The 23,156-nt window shown below is 42.4% G+C and overlaps 1 protein-coding gene across 1 annotated transcript in view; it reads left to right on the top strand.

Annotated features, from left to right (window-relative positions):
• The window catches only part of TRPC5 (transient receptor potential cation channel subfamily C member 5), a 169,328-nt gene extending 147,714 nt beyond the window's left edge, over positions 1-21,614 (top strand). The window contains exons 7-10 of the mRNA XM_004710057.4: positions 13,900-14,103; positions 14,326-14,367; positions 18,190-18,279; positions 20,922-21,614. Of these exons, the coding sequence (XP_004710114.1) occupies positions 13,900-14,103; positions 14,326-14,367; positions 18,190-18,279; positions 20,922-21,614 (1,029 nt within the window). The remainder of the gene's footprint in view (positions 1-13,899; positions 14,104-14,325; positions 14,368-18,189; positions 18,280-20,921) is intronic.
• Positions 21,615-23,156: the final 1,542 nt, after the last annotated feature.

Here is a 23,156-nt window from a genome sequence, read left to right as displayed (position 1 = left end):
GTTCCATTCATTCTTTCCCAAATCACTTGAGAGTTCCCTATGTACAAAGATGTAGAGCAGGGTGAACTCAGGTAGGGTAACTTCAGAGGTGATATTTAGAAGCTATTTGGAAGTTGAGGGATGACCTGGGATGTTAGAAGTAAGTTCCTAGTAAGTTGGAAGACACATGTTATGACTCGGTATACCCCCAAATGGGGACAGACTTGTAGATTTATCCTGGTGCCTGATGATATGACCTACCTTCCTCTTCTGCTTAGGCTCAGAGATGGAGGCCCAGACTGACTACATCCCAGTAATTTCTTAAAACCGCAAATTGAACTTAGCAAACGTCCAACGCTCACCACCTCTAATTCTTTGCCTTCCCAAAAGATAGAGTTCCCTGGCTCCCCACCTGACAGACACAAGCCAACAGAACAGTGTGTGCTTGGAAGGCTACTTTTATATCTCTGGAGTACGCAACTCCCACTCCCACCCACCACAAAACCTGACAAGCAGTTCACTGGGCTCCAGCTCTGTACAAACAATATTTCCACATAGACTGTGACGTGTACTCCCAGAATTGTTCAGTCTAAAATGTGAATGGCTGACTGCAAGAAACTTGCAAAGGTCATTCTGAAATAGACAAAGCTGAAGGAAAGGGGCGGGGAGCAGAAGAGAGAGCGCGAAAGGGGGAGGGGGAAAGGGGCTGGGAAGGAGGGGGGAAATGAGGAGCTGGTACCAAGGGCTCAAGTAGAAAGCAAATGTTTTGAGAATGATGATGGCAACAAATGTACAAATGTGCTTGACACAATGGATGGATGGATGGATTGTGATAAGAGTTGTATGAGCCCCCACTAAAATGATTTTTTTTCAAAAAGAAAGAAGGAAAGAGAGAAAGAAACCCAGACAGTTAGAGGTCTGGCTGAGTAGACAGAAGTATCTGTTTGCCAAACTGTCAGAATACATTCCTGTCTCAAAACCCTCATCTAGATCTGCTTCTTTGTCCTTTGAAGGTGGCTCTCTGAAACAAAGCAGACAGCATGTTTTTGTGTGTGTGTGAATCTACCCAATTCACTTCCCGAAGACAGTATCTGTGAGAGTGGTTAAGATTTTGAGCTGTAGAGTATGGCTGATCTAGATTTGAATTCTAGCCCATCACAGTTAACATGCTTGGGTCTAACCTAAAAGTTGGCAGTTTGATTCTACCCCGGTACATCTGTAGAAAGGCCTGGTGAACTACTTCCAAAAACACGAATACTGTATAAAATAGTTCTCTTCTCAGGCACACGGCGTCAACGTGAGTCAGAGTCAATCCAACAGTAGTGTCTCACTTCCATCAAGTTGATCAACACTCATACCAATCCTAGAGAACAGGATAGAACCACCCCCTGTGACTTTCTGAGACTGGAATTCTTTACAGAAGTAGAAAGCCTCATTTTTCTACCTTGGACCATCTGGTGGTTTGCTAACTCCTTGCAGTTAGAAGCCCAATGTATAACCACTTCACTACCAAGACTCCTGTTATTGGTTCTTACGCAAGTTGTTGACTCACCGATAAAATGGAACAAGTAATAGAATCTGTGTCATCAGGTTATTGTGAATACTGAATAAGATGTTATGCTAGGAAAATGTAGGTAATATAGTAATGCTATCTCTGGAGGCTTTCCCAGCACCAAAGCCATATTTTGCCATGACTGATCCTTCTTTCTATCTGACTTTTGCCTTCCAATCACCAGTAATGATCGATGAATCTTGATGGCATGTTTGGTCAATTTCAGAATGCAGAAGATGATAAAAACCTTGGGCATTTGTTGGTGTCCAATTTGAATAATAGTCATATTGACTGGTCTTCCTTGCAGTAGGTATTTGGATTTATCCATCACTATCAGCCTTGCACTTAAGGTTAGAACTTGAAATGTTCTTTTGAGGATGAATGCAATGCCATTCCTCTTGAATTTTATCATTCCTGGCATAGTAGGTTATAAGATTTTCTGTTCTAAAGTGACCAATGCCAATCCAGTTCAGCTCGCTCATTGCCATTGTCACATGAATCCTGGCTGGAAGCACAGACTACAAGGCCTCAACTGGCAAACCACTGAGTATCCTGCCACGTTGACAACAAAACCAAACTATCACAAGGACTACCATGTACTTGACCCAAGTCGGTATTGTCAGTGATCTCATGTGCAAGTGAAAGCTGGATAAACAGTAAGGAAGAAAGCAGCAGAACTGATGCCTTAAATTATTGTACTGGCTCAAAATGTTAAATATGCCAGGGCCTGCCAGAACAGTAAACAAATCTGTCTTGGAAGAAGTATAGCCAGAATGCTTCTTACAAGTGAGGATGGAATGGGGAGCTGATACCAAGGGCTCAAGTAGAAAGAAAATGTTTTAAAAATGATGATGGCAACAAATGTACAAATGTGCTTGACACAATGGATGGATGGATGGATTGTGATAAGATCTGTATGAGCCCCCAATACAATTATTTTTTTTTTAAGTGAAGATGGCAAGAGTTCATCTCACATACTTTGGACATGTTATCAATTGAGACCAGTCCCTAGCAAAGGACATCATGCTTGGTAAATTAGAAGGATAGCTAAAAGGAGGAAGGCCTTTGACAAGATAAAGTGACACAGTAGCGACACAGTAACTACAACAATGAGTTCAAGCATACAAGCAATTGTGAGGATGGAGCCTTGTTTCATTCTGTTGAACTTAGTGCCTCTAGCAATCAGAACCTACTTGACAACACCCGACAGTAACAAAATAGTAGCGCTCCCTTCGCTGATGTATCTATCTCTGGATCTTCAATTAATGCCTTGTACAGAGTTTATTGAGTACCTACTATACACCAGGCTCTAGTGCTAGGTGCTAAGAGTATAATAGTGAAAAAGACACAGCCTCTCCTTCTAGTGGGGACCCTAACACGAAGCAAACAGAGACAAAGGGATACATTCAGCGCAGATTACTGATTCCTATGATCTGATAGGAAAGAACAGATCAGGGTGCTCTGAGTGAGAGAAGCACACTTTGAATTGGTCCCTCAGGAAGGGTTTCTTTGAGAATGTGAAAACTGACAGAAGAATGAGCAAGGTCTATTTTCCTAAGATAAAAGTAACAATGAAAATATTATAAGAAAAAACCCCCACTAGATCTCTGGACCCCATTTTCTAGGCCTTAATATCTCAAGTCACTAAAGACATTTCTTGAGTTGCAATTTAATTGGGGATGTGAGAAGGAACAGAAGCATCTGTGCTGTTTGTATGGGTGAACTCCTATAAAGGTTCAGAAGCATTGGCAGGAGAGTGAGGACCAGGCACAGGGATCTGAGGGAAAGGACACAGGTACTTCAGGCTATCTGGAATGTTCAACGGTATGTTAGTTTCCTAAGGCTGCTTGACTCATGCATGCAGCATTCGAGAGATCAATTAAGGCATTGCATTGGGTCAGTGTTCTGTACAAGACCACTTTAAAGTGTTGAAAAGCAAGGACGTTATTTTGAAGACTAAGGTGCACCTGTCCCAAGCCATGGTATTGTCAATCTTCTCCTAAGCATGTGAAAGGTGGACATTGAATTAGGAAGACTAAAGAAGAATAGATACCTTTCAATTATGGTTCTGACCATCGTGAATCCTGAAGATCTGTCCGGAAAGAAGTACAGCCAAAATGCTCCTTGGAGGCAAGGATGGAGAGACTTCGTCTCACATACTTTGGACATGTTGCCGAAGAGATGAGTTCTTGGAGAAGCACATCATGGTTGGTGAAGTAGTGGGACAGGAAGAAAAAAAAGGAAGACCTTCAACAAGATAGATTGACACAGTGACGGCATCGAGGGGCTGAAACAATTGTGAGAACAATTGTAAGAATGACGCTAGAGTGGCAGTGTTTCATTCTGTTGTCTACAGGTTTGCTATGAGTCGGAGCTGACTTGATGGCACCTTGTAACACAACGAGGCTCCTATAAATGTTCTTGACACAATGGATGGATGGATTGTGATAAGAGCTGTAAGAGCCCCCAATAAAATGATTTTTAAAGTGTTATAAACAAGATTAATTTAAACAATAGGAAATTATTCTCTCACAATTCCAGAGGGGAGAAATGTGAACGAAAGAGTCAGAAGGGCCACACTTTCTATCTAAAGCCTCTGGCCGACTTGCACCCACTCCCCTCCGGCTTCTAGTGAGTATGTATTCCTTGACTTGTGGCAACAATACAGTAACTCCAATCTCTTCCTCTATCCTTGTCTTTGGCTTTTCTGTTTCTTACTAGGATTTGTCATTGGAGTCAGGGTCAAAGCTAATCCAGAATGATCTCAATTTAAGATTTTGAATTTCTTTACATCTACGAAGAGAAGTTCCCCAAACGACATCACATTTACTGCTTCTGGGAATGGCATGCCTTTTAAAAGGGGGGACTCTATTCAATGCACTCCAGATGGGGAGTGAGATATGGCAAGATGTTAAAGAAGTTGAGCTTTTTGGGTATTAGTCCACTGATGGCTGTCAGGGATACTTTCATGCGAGAGTTATCCCTATGTGTAGGGAGTGAAACAAGTATGTGGCCAATTTGTGTGGGAAAAGGAGTCAAAAATTCAGATGTTAGATCTGTTTTGCACCAAACGAAGTATGATCCTCATTAAGGACATATCCCTCTCCATACTTCAGTCACTCAACACTACACTTAAGATAACAATCAATATGCCAAGGGGCCTTCCTGGTGTAATGGTCATGGTCACAGGTTGGGCTGTGATCCGCATGGTCGACAGTTCGAAACCACCAGCAGCTCTGCGGGAGAAAAACTGGGCTTTCTACTCCCATAAACAGTTGCAGTCTCAGAACCCCACAAGGGGGTCGCTATGAGTCAGCTACGACTCAAGGGCAGTGAGTTTGGTTGGGGTTTGCTTGATCAATATGCTAAGTATCACACTCCCAGAGCATGAGTTTTAGCAGCTGATCACAGAGCCCAGGAATCTGCAAACTGAAGTTTGTAAACCAGTCTTTATTAGTTCATTCTATTCCAAATGCCATGCTCAATATCTGTCCAATTCCTGGCTTGTCATACTGTTCCCTTTTCTGGAAAATTCTCCCTTTCGCTTATTAAAGATATTCTGGAATTCTCTCAAAGCTCAGCTGAAATACAAATTCCTTTGTCATGTCTTCTCTGATTCCTACACTGATCTTCAAACAGCTTTGATCTCTTGAGAAGCAATAGGGTAAAATATCGGAGGGGCATTGGCAACCAAAGTACCAGGAAAGCTGAATGAGGCTGAACTATGAGGTTTTTCTCTGAGGCTTAGCACCTCACTTTGTGTGCTGTATCTGACATTGTTATAAGGCTAGAAACTGTTGAACCAGTATTTTAAAAAGCAGCACATACTACATCCTTAAATGGTCAGTACATTTCAACTGCCTAGCCCTGGTGGCATAGTGGATTATGAGTTGGCCTCCTAACTGCAAGGTCTGCAGTTCGAACCCACCAACTGCCCTGAAGGAAAAAGATGAGGTTTTCTACACCCATAAGCAGTTTTCGTCTCAACCTGAGAACCTTAGCACAAGGAATACATAGGCTAACAGAAATCAGGAAGGACACAAACACAGAGGAGGCATAAATTGACCAGTGGGATATACTAAAGATAAAACACTTGTGTACCCCGAAAGAATTTGCCAAGAGAGTAATAAGAGAGACCACATAATGGGAAAACATCTTTAGCAATGACACATCAGACAAAGGCCTTATTACTAAAATCTACAATACTCTGCTAACTTACAACAAGAAAAGAACCAATGGTCTGCTCAGGAGGTGGGCAAAGGACCTGAGCAGGAATTTCTCCAGGGCAGAAATATAAATGGCCAAAACATATATGAAAAACTATTCCAGATGTCTAGCCATAAGAGAAATGCAAATTAAAACAACTATGAGATACCAACTAACACCCTCAAAGACAGCCCAACTCAAGAAATCGAAAGTAACAAGTGTTGGAGGGGCTGTGGGGAGACAGGAACTCTCATCCACTGCTGGTGAACCTGTAAGTATGTACAGCCACTATGGAAATCAATCTGGCGATATCTAAAACAGATGGAAATTGAGCTACCTTATGACCCAGCAATCCCCCTACTGGGCATATACCCAGAAGAAACAAGAAACCCACCATGGCCAGACATTTGTGTCCCAATGTTCATCGCAGCACAGTTCACAATTGCAAGGAGTTGGAAACAGCCCAAATTTCCATCAATAGATGAATGGATTTTAAAATTCTGGTACATTACAATGGAGTATTACCTATCCCTAAAAAGTAGTGATGAACGCATGAAGCACATCACCGCATGGGAAGAACTGGAGGAAATTATGCTAAGTGAAGTAAGCCAAGCACAAAAGGACAAGTACTACATGAGTCCGCTGAGGTAACTTCAAAAAATTCAAAAGAGGCATGAGGAAGAAGCTACTGCAAACATACGTCCCTGGGGTGAGGTCCAGGTAATATGGCAGGGGTCAGACTACACTCAGGGATACATATGGTAGCTAACTAAAAAGGAGAGGAGGGGAAGACATGGGTAGACGGGGGAACAGAGCACTAAATCACACAGGGGGAGGGTGTAGATTGTATCCCCGCAGGGAAAGAGAGACCAGACTTCAACCCGGTGCTCCAAGACAAGAACGCAACACACTGACATGAAGCAGGGAACCAATAAGAGGCCTGAGGGGCCGGCCCCATTACCAACTAAGTGGACAGCACCACCACCACCCCACCCCCGAGAAAAATTCACTTCAGAGGACAGCACTGAAGTTATAGCACAAGGAGAGGGACATGTCTGATTAGAGCACACAGGAGCCAACGAGGGGGGAGGGGAAAAAAGAGTGAAGCACATCCTGGCTCACCAAGCCCTGAGGACAATATTTCTGCTCAGAGCAGCCAATGCACAGAGACAACCACAGGGCTGGTCCCACCATGGGACACAGCGTTCTTCACTGACCCATAGCACCATAGGGGGCAACACTAGAGACGCACTGTGGGAATTGTGCTCACCCTGAGCCCATTACACTGGGGGTGTTCAGCAGAGCATCAGGGGGAGCACAGTAATGAAGTCCCCAGGGAATGCCAGGGATAGATATGGGGCCAGAGCATGGCAACCCATCAGACTCGACTGGAAAGCTCTCCTAAAGGACAACAAATAGACCTTGAACTATGTATAGGGCTTTTTGTTGTTGTAGTAGTTGTTGTAGCTATTTTTTGTCTTCTGTTGTTGCTTTGTTGTACTCCGTCTTGTGATGGTGCATACTGGTGTCACTGCATGTCTACCTGGAAGGGATAGGAGGGATAAACAAGCCAGAAGAGAGAAGACGGGATGACAGTTCTGGGGAGACATGAGAGGGGAGGAGGTGGGGGAAAGGAAGTGGGGTTTAACAAACCCAGGGATAAGGGAACAAGTGATTCAAAATCAGTGGCAAGGAGGGTGTAGGAGGTCTGGCAGGACTGGATCAAGGGCAATGTAACCGAGAGTAATTGCTGGTGGATGGACAGCGAAGAAGTGGATGAAGGGAGATGTCGGACGGTGTAAGATATGAAAAAATAATAATAATTTATAAAGTATCAAGGGTTCATTGGGGAGGGGGGAGCGGGGAGGGAGGAGAAAATGAGGAGCTGATACCGAAGGGCTCAAGTAGAAAGAAAATGTTTTGAGAATGATGAGGGAAACAAATGTACAAAAGTGCTTGACACAATGGATGGATGGATGGATTGTGATAAGAATTGTATGAGCCCCCAATAAAATGATTTTTTTAAAGAGTTTTTGTCTCAGAAACCCACAGGGACAGTTCTACCTTGTCCTATAAGGTCGCTATGAGTTGGAATTAAGTTGATAACAGTGAGTGAGTTGGGGAACCATCAACTGCGGAGAGGGATTATCGTCCATTTCGTGACTGGGGATTGAAGTTAAACAGACATAAGGACTACACATATTCAGAAGGGACAAGGACATATTTATAATATCCACTGGGGAATCTTTCTGTTTGGGCAAGGTTAACTAGGCTATTGGGAAGCATCAATACTAAGTCACAAGGGCGTGTTGGATGAAAAGTCACAAGGCAGCAATGGATGAAAATAGGTTGGAATTGATGGAAGGACTCTCTGTTGCCCTGATGCTCTGCAGCTGAGTGTGTGTGCTTAAACGGTCATTGATATGAGGGATCTACCACAGAAAATCCAATATCAAACTCATTCCTAGCAGGCCCATAATAATGGGAACCATAATTCTAACCACCTCATCATTGTAGTGAGAATAGAAGAATGAGTGACTGGTTCTTCAGTAGAGGAGGGAAAATCAGTAACAGAGAATTGGCTTCTCACTAAATCACTGCACATGAAATCGTAGGTTGCAAGGGAAGGCAAGAAGCAGTATAGTCATATTCATTCAGGGGAAATTCTTTGCTTCAGGGTCCCCTAGAGGTTGAGAGTGATTCAGAATCATTCCATATTTGAAAGATTACTATGCATTTTTAAATGAATGAACACCAAAATGTAGTATAAAGCTATGGTATATTTTTAGTCTTACCTTTATTAAAAAATTGCATGTATAACCCGGATGCAAAACTGCAATACAATATGTAACTTCAGGTGAGATCCAGAAATCTGAATTTTTGACAAATGTTCCATATGATCCTAATGCATGCCAGCATGTAGAAGCATGTCCTGGATTCTTCCAAGAGAAGAAAGCAGTCCAAGCGAAGTACTTTATATGTCAGGGAAAATGAGTCATCACTCTGCTTTGTCCAATGTGTCTGTCACCCTGGAAAACACCACCACTTGTTTTCCCACCATAGGGAACCAGAAGTGCCCTTACACCTAAACAAAGTAAGCAGCTATTAGTGAATATGACCAAAGCCAAATACCAAACTCACTCCTGACTCTCAGCAGCCCACTGTGGGTCTCTGAGACTGTAACTGTTTACAGCAGTAGAAAGCCCACTCTTCTCCCACGGAGCTGACCATGCGGATTGCAGCCCAACAGGTAACCACTACACCACCAGTGAATATGAAGGATAATCAAGATGCCCCTCTGCCCAAGGAACCCACCATAGCATCCAAATTCCTAGGGGTAGTCTTTCTCCTTGATGGTTATTATTAGCTCTTCCCTTGCTGTGGCTGTGGCCGTCACTCCTCCTTTGCATTATATTATAAAGCTTTCCAATTTGCTAGGGCAAGATGGCTACTGGCAGGAGATCTGAGAGAGTGCATACGATTTTGTCAAAAGCTGCTCAGAAATTGTCCTTAAAGTTTGACTACAAGGAAAATAACCTTGAGTTTGGATTTGTTGTGAGATGTGAAATTGAACAGACATGTTGATTTGACCCAGCTATGGCCATGTGCTCTGAATATGAGCAAGTCAACAGTATTTGAAGATATGTTCAATAGTCACAGTACATTACACTGTTGCTGAGAACATAATAAAAATAAATAGATGGCCCACGACGGGCCCAGCAGAGCATCATGGCAATTTCAAAGGCAATGCAGTGCACACATGTGAACTACAGTTGTGTCATGGCAGGTGGTATTAAGTAAACAGGCCAGACCACTGTGTATTATTGGGTACGTTTTGCCTTGCAGTGACTCACAGTGACCTTTTACACAACAGTACATAACTCCCTGGGCCTGTCCCATTCTCTCAGTGATTTTTATGTTTGAGCCCACTGATGCAGCCACTGTGTCAGTCCATCTCATTGAAGGACTTTCTCTCTCTCACTGATGCTCTACTTTACCAAGCATGTTGTCCTTTTCCAGGGCCTGATCCCATCTGACAAAATGTCCAATGTGAGACAGTCTCACCATTCTTGTTGCTAAGGGCATCCTAGCGGCACTTCCTCCAAAACAGATTGGTTTGTTGTTCTGACAGTCCACAGTACTTTCATTATTGAGAGCCAACACTGTGACTTTCCTCTTTAGCTGTCTTTTGACACTTTCTGTTTCATTATTTCTTGCACCAGTGTTAGGTACTCTATGTTCAAGAGGAAGTTTCACAATCTCTTCTAACATCCACTTTGGTTCTTTTCTTTCTTTCCTTTTTCTTTTTTACATCATCCAATAGCTTCTATGATCTTTGGTGTTCAATGCATCCAATATGTTCTCTCATTCCAGGTGTAATATACTTAAGGGCATATTTTGGCCCTCCAAGGCCTGTTTTCATTTTCTTCTTATTCAGTTACATATGAGCAATTGTCTGTTCCACAGTCAGCCCCTGGGCTGGTGTTAACTGTGATATGGTACTTCCTCAACATCTCTTCTCCTAGTTTGATGCCTGTGTTTTCCATCTAGTGAGGTCCATGGGTATACTTACTATTTATGCTGATAAAAGGGGTTATTTACAACTAAGAAGTCATTGGCCTTGCAAAGTTCCATCATATGATTTCCTGCTTCATTTCTATCACCAAGGCCATATTTTCCAACCTCCACCACCACCCCTGAAAAAAACCCAACTCGCTGCCTTTGAGTCAATGATGAATCATAGTGATCCCCCTGTGGATTCCCAAGACTATAACCATTTATGGGAGTAGAAAGCCCATGGGGAGCTGCTGGTGGTTTCCAACTTCTGGCCATGCAGATGGCAGCCCAACATGTAACCACGACACAACCAGGTCTCCTGCCAATACTTTCTTTTTGTTCCCAGTTTTCACATTGCAGTTACCAATAATTATCAAGGTGTGGGTGATTGATTTCAGACTGAAAGAGAGGGTAAAATTTCTTCATCATTAGCAGACATAATTGATGCATAAACTTCAATGAGAGTTGCATTAACTGGACTTCCTTGTAGTTGTATAGCTATTGTCCTATTACACATTGTACTTCATCATAGATCTTCAAATGTTCTTTTTGAGACTGAATATGACACCATGTCTCTTGAATTTGTCATTCCAAACATAGTAAACAGTAAGATTGTTTAACTCAAAATGACCAATATCAGTCCATTTCAGCACACTAATACCTAGGCTATTGATCTTTATAGATTTATTACTTCTTAACTTCACACACTGATTCTTCTCAATTTGAAGGTTATACAGAACATATGCAAATGGGGGCAATTGTGAGGATGGGCAGGACCTAACACTAACAACAACATATGTAATTTGTTGTATGATACACTGTATATGTGCATACAACAAGGAGCCCTGGTGGAATAGTGGTCTTGAGCGGAGCTGGTAACCACAGGTCTGCAGTTCAAAACTTTCAGCTGCTCTTCAGAAGAAAGAAAAGACTTTCTACTCCTATAAAGATTTTCAGTCTTTGGAAACCCACAGGGGCAGTTCAATGTCCTATGGAATGGCTGTGAGTCAGAATCAACTCAATAGCTGTAAATTTGGTAGATGTTTTTTGGTGTGTAAGTGTTGTAAATATATATATATATATATATATATATATATATATATATATATATATACACACACACAAGGGTAAGTCAAAAATTATTGCTATAAAATTATACCCATCTTTATTAAACAAAGAGTTCAAAGTGTGAAATCGTTGTTTTTAGATATATCCTCTATATAGGTCTAGATACTTCTAAAGACAGTGTTACTATCTGTCTAACCCTTCCTAGAAGATTTCTGAGTTCTTAGACTTAATATCATGTCAAAATGATAGTTTGAGCATCCTTGAGGGATTCAAATTATGTATATTTTCAATGTTCTTTGAGTTTGGGGAACAGGAAACAATCGGAAGGGGCAAGACCCAGGCTATAGGGTAGAAGAGCTAAGGTCTCTTGGCTACAAGACTAATGGAAAGAAGAGTTCAGCAAGGCAGCAGGTTTTCGCTCACTTTTGGCACACATTGAGTCCAAAGCTTGCTGAACTTACTATATTTGCTTAAAATTGAAAATACTGTACCATATGTGATCCCAACTTCAATTTCTATCCCATGGATGGTAATTCCGTAGTCTTTTCCCGCCAGTTTCTGAACTTGTACCACAGATTAATTTGTCGAGGTTAATGGCCTTCACGGTGTTGGTTCAGCTTTGAGTTCTTCCTTGAAATGCTTCGTCTCTCTAAAATCTTTTGTTTTGTATGGGGCAACATTACTGTAGATTTGTTGAAAAGCTACAATGAAGTGGAAAGATAGCCATTTGAGTTTTGTGTGAATTTTTTATTCATTCTGCCTTCAAAACCATGCTTTTCCATGACGCAAGAAAGTATTCTTTTTCTAAGGCACCCTAAGAAAACTAAGACACGTGCATTACTGACACAACTTGTCTACAACCATCCCCCAGTCACAGAGACATGTTGAAGCAAGTTTTGTTTAAAATAAGTGCGAACAGCTCTTTTTGCCTAATCCTTGCAATTTCAAAACACAACAATAAGAAAACCAACAACACAATAAAAAATTAAAAATAAGGAAAGGATCTGAATGGACACTTCACCACAAAAGACATATGATATATGGATGGTAAATAAACATATGAAAAGATGTCCAACATCATTAGCCATTTGGGGAATTACCCCAAACCTATTAGAATGTTTGTTTTTGCTTTTAATGGCAAGTGCTGACGAGGATAGAGAAACAGGTGGAAATGCAAAATAGTACAGCTACCCTAGAAAGCAATTTGGCAAGATTAAGGACATATTGAGCACATCACCGAACAATGGCATGCCTTGATATTTAACCTAATGAAATCAAACTTATGTCTGCACAAAAATGCATACAAGAATGTTTATGGCAGCTCTATTCATAAGTGCTAAAAACTTGGAACAACCCAGATGACCTTCAGTGGGTGAATGAATAAATAAACTGTGATACATCCATATGATGGGTACTACTCAGCACACTTCACCACACTGATTCTCATAGGTAATATAAAAGAAGCCAGATGTGAGAGGACACCTACAATTTGATTCCATTTATACAGCAAAGGTAAAACTACAGGGAGAGTGAACAGAGCAGTGGTTGCCTGCATAGTAGTCGGCAAATGGTTTGATTAAAAAAGAGCAACCCTATGCAACTTGGGGGATATCCTCCTAATCTTTGTGGTATTCATAGTTACTTGAGACCATTTAGGGCTTAAAATTCCTCTCTAGATTTACATATATGAGTGTACTTTATATACCATAGCCAAGGCATATGTATATATCCATATATAAACATATACCATGAAAACTTTTCAAATGTTTGAATTTTGTTTTCTGTCAGTTACACCTCAATACAGTTGTAGTGAAACATGAAAGTCTTCCCTCATCCACTCCTTAAAAAGATCGACAGTTCACAGGAACCCTGGTGGAGCTGACTGGGAAGTGTTGGGCTGCTAAACACAAGATAACGTCAGAGGTTCAGACCGAACCAGCTGCTCCATGGGAGAAAGATAAGGCTGTCTGCTCCCAGAAAGATTATAGCTTCGACAGCTCCATAGAGTGTTGCTATGAATCAGAATTGACTCATTGGTTTGGGGGGATGGTTTCTTTGCTTGACAGTTTTGTTACATGTTAAGTACATGTAAGCATGCGATATAAAGGGTTTCGGGCTCCATCAATGGTATTATTATGCACAATATGTAGTTTACATTGCTTTTTCAACTAGAAAGAGAGAGTTAGAGAGAATGTGTGTGGAATACAAGTTCTACATCTGAATATTTATAGTTTAATTTTAATAATAATGTATGGGTGTGATTTCATTTGTTTGACCAGGTTCCTACCATTGGAAACTGAAGTTGTTTCAGGGTTTTACCATGCTACTGAGAATGTCCCTGTACATACACCTTTGTGCAGGTCTATTGATAAAGTTCTAAAAGTGGGTTTGCTGGGTTACAAACATGGCACCTGTACGGTGCAATGATGGTGCATTTTTATAGCTATGGAGGCAAGCTGAGCTTTTGAAATTAAGAGATCCCTCAGCACATTGTTCAGTTTTCCCATCTCAAATCCTTGAACTCCTGTCTTTCGTAGGATCATGCCGATATTGAATGGAAGTTTGCAAGGACCAAGCTCTGGATGAGTTATTTTGATGAAGGTGGCACCTTACCACCTCCCTTTAACATCATTCCCAGCCCCAAGTCATTTCTCTACCTGGGTAACTGGTTCAACAACACCTTCTGCCCCAAAAGAGACCCTGATGGGAGACGGCGAAGGCACAACTTAAGAAGTTTCACAGTAAGGCTTTTTAAATGTTTGCTTTTTTGAAAACCGAATCTTTCCTCCCTGCCTCCCTTGTGATACTCAGTAGACATCTAAAAACTAGTCCAGCCTCCAAAGGTTTGGAGGGTTTCACAGGCAGGAACTGCCGTGGCATCCTCCAGTCAGGCTATGTATGGGCGGAGCTGGGTGTATGTTGAGAGACTGGACATAATCTCTTTTGTCCATTTTTAATTACAGGAGCGTCATGCTGACAGCCTGATACAGAACCAACATTACCAGGTAAAAAAGCTTCCTCACAGTTCTTGGCAGGTTGGGTGACATCAAAGTAGATTCATATCAGCCGAGCGATCTTGTTAAAATTAGTTCTGATTCAGTGTATGTAGTGTAGAAAGGCAAATTCTCAAAGGGAGGATTAAAATGGAATGAAACAATTCAAATCCCTGAGTAGAAATCATTTTGAACTTGGCTATATCTGGACATAGGTGCTTCTGGTGGCGCAGTGCTTATGGGTTAGCTTCGATCCAGATGGTCAGCAGTTTGAAACCATCAGCTATTCCTCGGGGAAAAGATGGAGCTTTCTATTCCCATAAGCAGCCACAGTCTCAGAAAGGCCCAGGGGCAGTTCTCCACTGTCTCATGGGTTCACTCTGAGTTGGCATTGACTCTGGCAGTGACTTTGGTTTAGTCTGGTATATCTGGACATGGCCCAACTTCACTGACATCAAGTTGGTTCTGACTCATAACAATCCTATAGGGACAGGGGAGAACTGCCACATAGGGGTTTTTCGAGACTTTAAATCTTTACAGCAGACCCCTTCAAACACCAGGGTTTGAACCACTGACCTGGTTTGCAGCTCAGTTTGTAACCTACTATGCCACCAGGGCTGTAGTGCTTCAAAGGCTGATGTATGGAAACAGCGTGGAAACACTTGTTATGGGTATAAAATCCTGTTGTGAGCCCTTGTAACAGTGGCTCGGCTTTGTTTAGTGATGCCTGTGATTTAGAAAGCTGACATCCTAGAGATCACATCCAACGGTATCTAAAGCTGTTCAGTCAGTCAACAATGAGTCATTGAGTACTTACTGTGAGTCTAGGATCCCTGGTGGTGTAGCTGGCTATACACTGGGCTGGCAGTCACAAGGTCAGCAGTTGGAATCCACTAACCACTCCATGGAAGAAAGATGAGCCTGTCTCCTCCTCCTTGGAAACCCTAGGGAGCAGAACTGACTCCTTGGCAGTAGGTTGACTATACATCTAGACCAGATAGAAAGAAAATCACTGGGAACAAGAAAGACATGATTTTTGCCCTTAGAACATTTTTTTTCTAGTACAGAATAAAGCTATTAAGCCAATCATTATAAATAGTAAGTGATTACAAGAGTCTAACCTGTACAGAGGACTATGAGAATACATACTAAGTAAAGAATATATGATAGGAGGAAACTAACCTTAATGAAGTAATACCATATTTGGATGTTAGGAACTTAGGTCTTCATGAATGATAAACACGACTTTAATCAAAGAAATACATAAGCGCTTCAGCATTTTACAAAGTAATTGTATTAGTCTAGGTACTTTGGAGAAACAAATCCACAGCAACTCACGTATAAGAGAGAGTTTTATGCAATGAAAATGTGTATCACGAAAACATCCCAACCCAATGCTGCCCAAGCCCACAAGTCCAACATTAACCCATACCCAACACCAGTCCACAAAGTCCTTCACCTCACAGGACAGAGGCAATGATGCCGACTGCAGGAGGAAAGCTGAGTCCGTGAACTTGTAAGCATCTCAGCACTGGCAGGGGTCTCCACACGGCTGCTCCAGTACCCAGGGCTGCATCGGGATAGGTCCATGTAGCTTCTCCTTGGGGATGTCTTGTAGGAAGTCCATCTTGCAAGCTGAAGCAGGGAACTGCTAAGGCAGCTGCAACCCGATGCAACCATCACAAAACAAGAGACCCGAGAACTAGAAAGGCGAGACTTCACCACCCATTTATCCCTCCGCCTTTCAACCAGCACCACAGGTGATTATCGGCCAGGCTGGCACAATTAACTAACTCAGTAATTATCCTCATAAACATTAGAGCGTGTTTGTCACATCATCCAGTAAAAAAAACTAAGCTTCCAAATATCAGAGACAGAAATCCCTGAGTGGCACAAATGAGAAGTCCTTGACTGCTAGCCACCAAGTGGTTCAAACCCATGCAGAGGAGCCTAGGAAGACAAGGGTGGCAGTCTTTGGTATAAGCGCTCTCTTCTCCTGCCTCCAGTGCTCATTATCTTCACTGTCATGAATTGTGTGAGATTCATTACTACCCTCATTGCCCGCTTCACACTCATCCTCATATAAATGTTCCTGGGAATCTTAAAGCATTCTTCAAATTCACATAGGTACAACAAGGATAGATAGGAACTGGCTATTATTACTAGGAAGCCCTGATGGCATAGTTGGTTACCAGTTGGTCTACTAACACCAAGGTCAGCAGTTCCAAACCACCAGCTGTTCCTGAGGAGATACATGAGACTTTCTAGTCCCATAAATTATTAATCTCAGAAACCCACAGGGACAGTTCTATCCTGTCCTATAAGGTCACTATGAGTTGGAATCAACTTGATGGCAGTGAGTTTATTATCATTATCATTATTATTATTACTATAACCCTTGAAATCAAATTGAAGTAGAATTAGAAATTAGATTTGAATTAGAACTAAATATTGCCATTTATTCATCCATGTTGGATGACCTTGGACAGGCCCAATAACCCCACTGAACCTCAGTTTCCTCATCCACAAAACATAAGATAAAGCTCAAGGTGGTGTTATGAGAATTGAGTGGTGAATATGTAGACATGTTTGTATTTATTTTTATAGACTGCCTGGTGCAGCGCCTGACACATTGCAAGCAGTGGACGCTACCCTCATCCTGCCCACACTAGGAACCATTCCTCCAGATGCTAAATAAGAGATCATCTCTTCTTTTTCCCTTTTGTTATTTTGGAGTGTAACACACAAAGGAAAGCATGTAAAACACAGTTTTACCAAAAAGTACCTCCCAGTTCATCAGAATACTGCCCACACCCTACAAAGCAGCCTTTCTTTGTTTTTCCTGCCCCATGCTCCCCCTCATCATCTCACTGTCCCCTTCAAAGTCTCCTTCTTTGGTATGAAAACATTCATGTTTTTTCTTTGATAATAGTGGTGTCCTGTAGTATTTGTCTTTATAAGATTGACTAGCCTTGATGAGCATATTGTATGCCAAATTTGTCCACCTCATCAGACCTTTGACAGTTTCATTGCTTTTTACAGATGCATAAAATTCCATTGTGTGTGTACCAGAATTTATTTCTCCTTTCCTCCATAGATGGGTTTTTGGGTTGTTTCCATCTTTTTGCTATTGTAGGAATTGCTGTGATGAACATGGGTGTGCACATATCTGTTCTTTTGATCTTTATTTCCTTGGAGGATACACCGAGGAGAGACTTCAGAGTCATATTGTATTTCTATTTGTACTTGTTTCAGTGCCACACAATTTTCCATAGTGGCTGCACAATTCTATAAGCGTGCCAGCAGTGTAAGAGGGTTCCAATTTCTCTACATCCAATAAGAGAGCGTTCTGATAGAGGCGATGTGTAGATGAAGAAAAGTATTGAAATCAGTAGACAGTGACTTTGAAGAATGACTCTATCAACTCTTATTTTTAAAAAATAGGGAAAAACTCATCTTATTTGGAGCATTAAAGTTTAATCCTTCCCAAAGGGAAAGGATCCTGCCTGTGACCATACAAGGATTATCCCACTCTCATTCTTCTACAGATGTGAATCCATGTTAACCTTATGTGTGAGGGACTTGTATTTTTCCTGTAAGGTGAGTTTAATTTAACTGGCCCAGTCTGCAATCAAATTCGCCATAGACAAAGTAATTCTTCAGTTGGCCAATTGACTTAGCTTAACTTTTTTTTTGCAGAAATATGGCTGGATCCTGTAAGAATTTTCTTTTGCAAAGATGGTCAAGACATGTTTTATTTCCATGGCAGGGTTCTAACTTTACTGAGAGCCTGAGAAAGAAACTGAATGTCTTTTCTTTTTTCTGTAATTCCAGGAAGTTATCCGGAATTTAGTCAAGAGATACGTGGCTGCTATGATAAGAAATTCAAAAACCAATGAGGGATTAACAGAAGAAAATTTTAAGGTGATTTAAACATAAAGTGGCTTAACTTTTCATTTCACATTGCTCAAGCATCATGATACCTTCACAGATTTAGGGCTTTTGGTGATGGAATTTCTGAAGCAGTTCGGATGCCACAGTGGTTAGCATCAACTAGCCAGAAGGGCAGTGGTTCTTCTATGCCAGTCACTCTCCAGGTGAAAGGAGGGCATCCTACTGCTGTAAAGGCGACAGCCATGGAAACCCAAGGTGGCAGTTCTACTCTTACCCATAGGGTGGCTATGGGTCAGGATCTGCTTTGGGTTTTTAATTATATAACAACATACCCAGCAACAATTCTTTCTTTCCTCTTAGAATTGTGTGTTACTCAGTAGATGGAGAGATTTTACTTAATGTCGGTCACAACACAATCAGCTTTGTGATTAAATGCAATCTTTCCTGGGCACTCTTTTAAAATACTGAGTGCTTCTCTGTGTTGGAATTGAGCGCTTGAAATGGTGCAGCAAGGCTACCAGCTAGCAAAACGCAGATGCTCACAACTTATGGGCCGGCTTTACTCAAAAGACATAAAGACCAAAGGCATTGTTCTGAAATCTAAGGTCTTAAGAAACTTATCATTAAGACATGTCCTTCTCATATTTGAATATGCCTGCGATCGGCGGCTAACTGGAAGGCTGCTAGTGTGAATCCAGCCAGCAGCTCTACAGCAGAAAAGTTCTGAGGAACTTTTTGACATTCTTAAGGATTACAGCCAAGAATGACCCATGGAACACTTTGGCTCTGTAACAAGGGGTCCCCACGAGTCCGAGGCCATTTCCACAGCTGCTCATCAGTATGAGTATTAGCTTAAAATGCTGGTTTTCCCCACCACCACCCCCGCCCAGGGGGGACGGACAACAGAAATGTGGGCGAAGGGAGACAGCGGACAGTGTAAGATATGAAAATAATAATAATTGATCATTTATCAGGGGTCCATGAGGATGGGAAGAAGGGTAAAAAGAGGAGCTGATACCAAGGGCTCAAGCAGGAAGAAAATGTATTGAAAATGATGATAGCAACATATGTACAAATGTGTTTGGTATAATTAATGTATGGATTGTTATAAATGCCACCAATAAAATTATTTATTAATTAAAAAACAAAACAGAGGTTCTCAACCAGTGCAAATTTGGCCATGCCAGGAGCCATTTGGGGTTGTCACCTCAGGGTGAGTGTGCATGTAGTGGGTAGAGGTTAGCAATACCGCTGAACTGCCTACAAAGCACAGGGGTGGAGTGCCCTAAAACAAATCATTGTCCACAATGTTAGCACTATCGAGGCTGACAATACCATATGCAAGATCACGTATGTATGAGGGGGCCTTCAAAAAGCCCAGGGAAACTCTCCATGATCTTTTTATTCCATTGTTTTCATGAACTTTTAAAAGTCCCCTTGTATCTTACAAAGCCCATAGAAGGTTATTATCCTAATCTAGACATAGACGTCATGTACTGAGGGCCAAGTACATAGTCAAGTACATATGTGCCAAGTACACATTCAGGCCCTGCTTTCATGGAGTGACAAACCCAATGATAATAGGAGGTGAATGGGTGACTTGATGCTCTAACAGGGAGAGTGCAAGGTACTGTGGGAACCCAAAGAGGATGGACACTGATTATGACTTGGGGAATCAAGGCAGGTTTACCCAAGGAAGCAATGTTTTAAGCAGAGATCAAACCAAAGGTATTTGGGCAAGAGAGCCTTGCGAACAGAGAGAACAGGACAGACAGAGGACCAGAATGTGGTTCCATAAGGCTGGACAGGAAGCCTGGGAAATGGGTAGAGGGAGATGGCAACTGGAGAGACGGCCAGGTGGTATAGTGGTGACCATGGGCTGCTCACTGCAGCGAGGTGAGCAGTGGCAAATTGCCAGCCATCTCATGGGAGAAAGATGGGGTTTTCCACTCCTGTCCAGGGTTTCTGTCTCCGAACCCACAGGAGCAGTTCTCCCCTGTCCCATAGGGTTACTGTGAGGCTTCATCGGCTCGATGGCAGGGAGCGTTCTTGACCGACCTGGTAGTCCATAGTATGATGTTCCTCTTGGTTGCCTATGGTCAGCAGCAAGCTTTGAGAGTTTTAAGCAGGGAAATGACGTGCTCAGATTTAAGCTTTTAAAAGTTATTTTTAAAGGAGCAAGCTTCCCTAGGCAGCCATTAGAGATAGAAGGAATCGTATCAGGGATTTGACAGGACAGGGCCCGCTGTTCTCAAACAGGAGACATATCAACTTGACTTTCCACTTCTCAGGTCTTGTTCTTGTGAGTCCTGGAGGCATTTTTCTTCTTCTGCAATCGTTTGATATGTAGTTTATGTCTAGGGGACCCCGTGTCCAAATCTACCATCTTCCCCGTGACTTAGCACTTGACCAGGACAAAGGAGCATGCTGGTGTTTATCGGATGGGGATCGGCAGAAGTTAACCGTATCAACAGCGCTATTCTGCCAATGGGCAGCTAGCTCTGCCACTGCAGGAATTAGTGCTTCTCTTGCACTTAAGATGAGAGTTTTCTGATAGTCTTTGTACTTTAGGGTTGGTGCGCCACCAGACAAGACCGAGAATGTGACAGTCATGTCTCTTTTGAACTGAAGGTCAAGCTTCTCACAATCACATGTCTTCTCTCTTGCCCTAGGAATTAAAGCAGGACATTTCCAGCTTTCGATATGAAGTGCTTGACCTCTTAGGAAATAGGAAACACCCAAGGAGAAGCTTTTCAACTAGCAGCACTGAACTTTCTCCGCGGGATGATACCAACGATGGCAGTGGCGGAGCGCGGGCCAAATCCAAGAGTGTCTCTTTCAGCTTGGGCTGCAAGAAAAAGGCGTGCCATGGTCCGCCTCTCATCAGAACCATCCCACGAGCCAGCGGCGGCCAAGGAAAAGCAAAAGCTGAGTCATCAGGCAAACGCTCTTTCATGGGTCCTTCGCTCAAGAAACTGGGTCTCTTGTTCTCCAAGTTTCACGGTCCCATGTCTGAACCCAGTGCAGAGCCAATGTACACAATTTCGGATGGCATTGCGCAGCAGCACTACATGTGGCAGGACATCAGATATTCTCAGATGGAGAAAGGGAAAGCCGAGGCTTGTTCTCAAAGTGAAATTAACCTCAGTGAGGTAGAATTGGGGGAAGCCCGGGGCGCCACTGCAAGCCGGGAATGCCCGCTAGCCTGTTCCAGCTCTCTTCACTGCGCCTCTACCATCTGCTCCTCAAATTCCAAACTTTTAGACTCCTCCGAGGATGTGTTTGAAACTTGGGGGGAGGCCTGTGACTTGCTGATGCACAAATGGGGTGACGAACAGGAAGAACAAGTGACAACTCGGCTCTAGACCAAGACCCCAGCCCTGCCCCGCCCCCAGCTCCTGTTCTGGCACTCCACCAGAAACCAGTCGTCTTTGCTCTCAGAGGTCTGACTTTAGAATATGAATAGGATTCCCTTCCTAGGCCCAAGGAAGGAGAGTGACACGCCTATTATTTGCAGCGTCTTTTATAACCACATGCTCTACTTTGTTTTTGTTTTATGGTTCTGATGGTTATAATGATTGGGACGGTGATTGGCTTTTTTATACCTATAAACACTAAGTTCATTTCACAAGCAACTGAAGGGGCTTTTTGCCCCTCAGCAGCAGAGGTGCAGTCAGGTGCTTAACCCATTTGCGTTGCTTCTCAACCTTGCTTCCTTGAAGCTCCAGGTGCCACTTAGCTACTGTTGCTGCCACCCAGATTCCTCACCTTCCTCTGCCGGCACCCACCATTGCCACCCCCAGGCCTGAGGATGTGGTCAGCAGGCCCAGCAGCTGTTGCAGAAGGTGAACTAACCCACCTGTCTTTGTTGCCCGGTAATGCTACGCCAGCCCACTCGGGTTCAGTCAACAGCATCAAAGGGAGACTGACCAGACTCCAAAGAATTGTCGATTTGTGGCTTTTAGGGTATCACTGGCCTTCTCTGTTTTCCTTTTTCTAAACACTTCAACGTCTTAGTCTGTGGGCTGTTGTTGTTGTTGTTGTCTTATTTCTCCTTTCTGCTCTTTCTTCCTTCAACGTGTGTTAGTTTGCTAATTTGTGCCAATTTGATATTTACCTACCACATAGTATATGTCCTAGTTAATAAGTTAGTTTAATTCCTTTCCTGTGTTTGTGATTTTTAGGTTAACTTGTTTCCTTTTAAAATATGACAATACTGAAATTAGTATTTAGGATGTGTACTATTTCCCCCAGAAATCATCTACTGCACTCTAACCAATGGTTGCTACATCTCATCCAGTTGCAAGAAAACACACTTGGTTCATCGATATAAAGAGGCCTATCTACTGCTGAGTCAGCATCAACTCGATGACAGTGAGGGAGTTTGATCTACTGTTGACAATTGCAATCATTATTGCTATCAAAGGCCTTGCTGAGTTTAAAGCCTGGATTTGAAACTCTTTTTATCAGAAAAATGACATCTTCATAAGGTGCCATTATCTGGGGGAAGAAGGAGAATCTCCGTTTTAATGAACACTTTCTGGGAAAAAAACAAATTGGGTGTAAGAGACCTAATTCAGGTCGCAGTTTTAGTGCCCATTGGGGCAATGGAATTGCACATGTAAAACTATGCTAGTTAACATTAGTTACCCTACTGATTTCATGGCAATATAAACATGAGCCAAACCCTGCTGTCTTCTAAGAAAGCTGCATTTATACATTCAAACTTTCCCCCCACAGCTTACTGGTATCTCATCAGAGTACAGCGATTTCAGTTAAAAACCAAGGTCCTTAATGGGAAATGGTATCACTTGACATCTGATAACCACGGGGGAATAAATAAGCTGGTGGCATGAGGGGTTACAAGTTGGGCTGCTAACAGCAAGGTCAGCAGTGGAAGAGGAGGC

The sequence above is a fragment of the Echinops telfairi genome, unplaced genomic scaffold (genome assembly GCF_000313985.2).
Source record: "Echinops telfairi isolate 266 unplaced genomic scaffold, ASM31398v2 ScPeMD7_7427;HRSCAF=8465, whole genome shotgun sequence".
Lineage (NCBI taxonomy): Eukaryota > Metazoa > Chordata > Mammalia > Afrosoricida > Tenrecidae > Echinops > Echinops telfairi.
The sequence above is the reverse complement of the archived record's forward strand: the minus strand, read 5'-3'. Positions and strand labels throughout refer to the sequence as shown.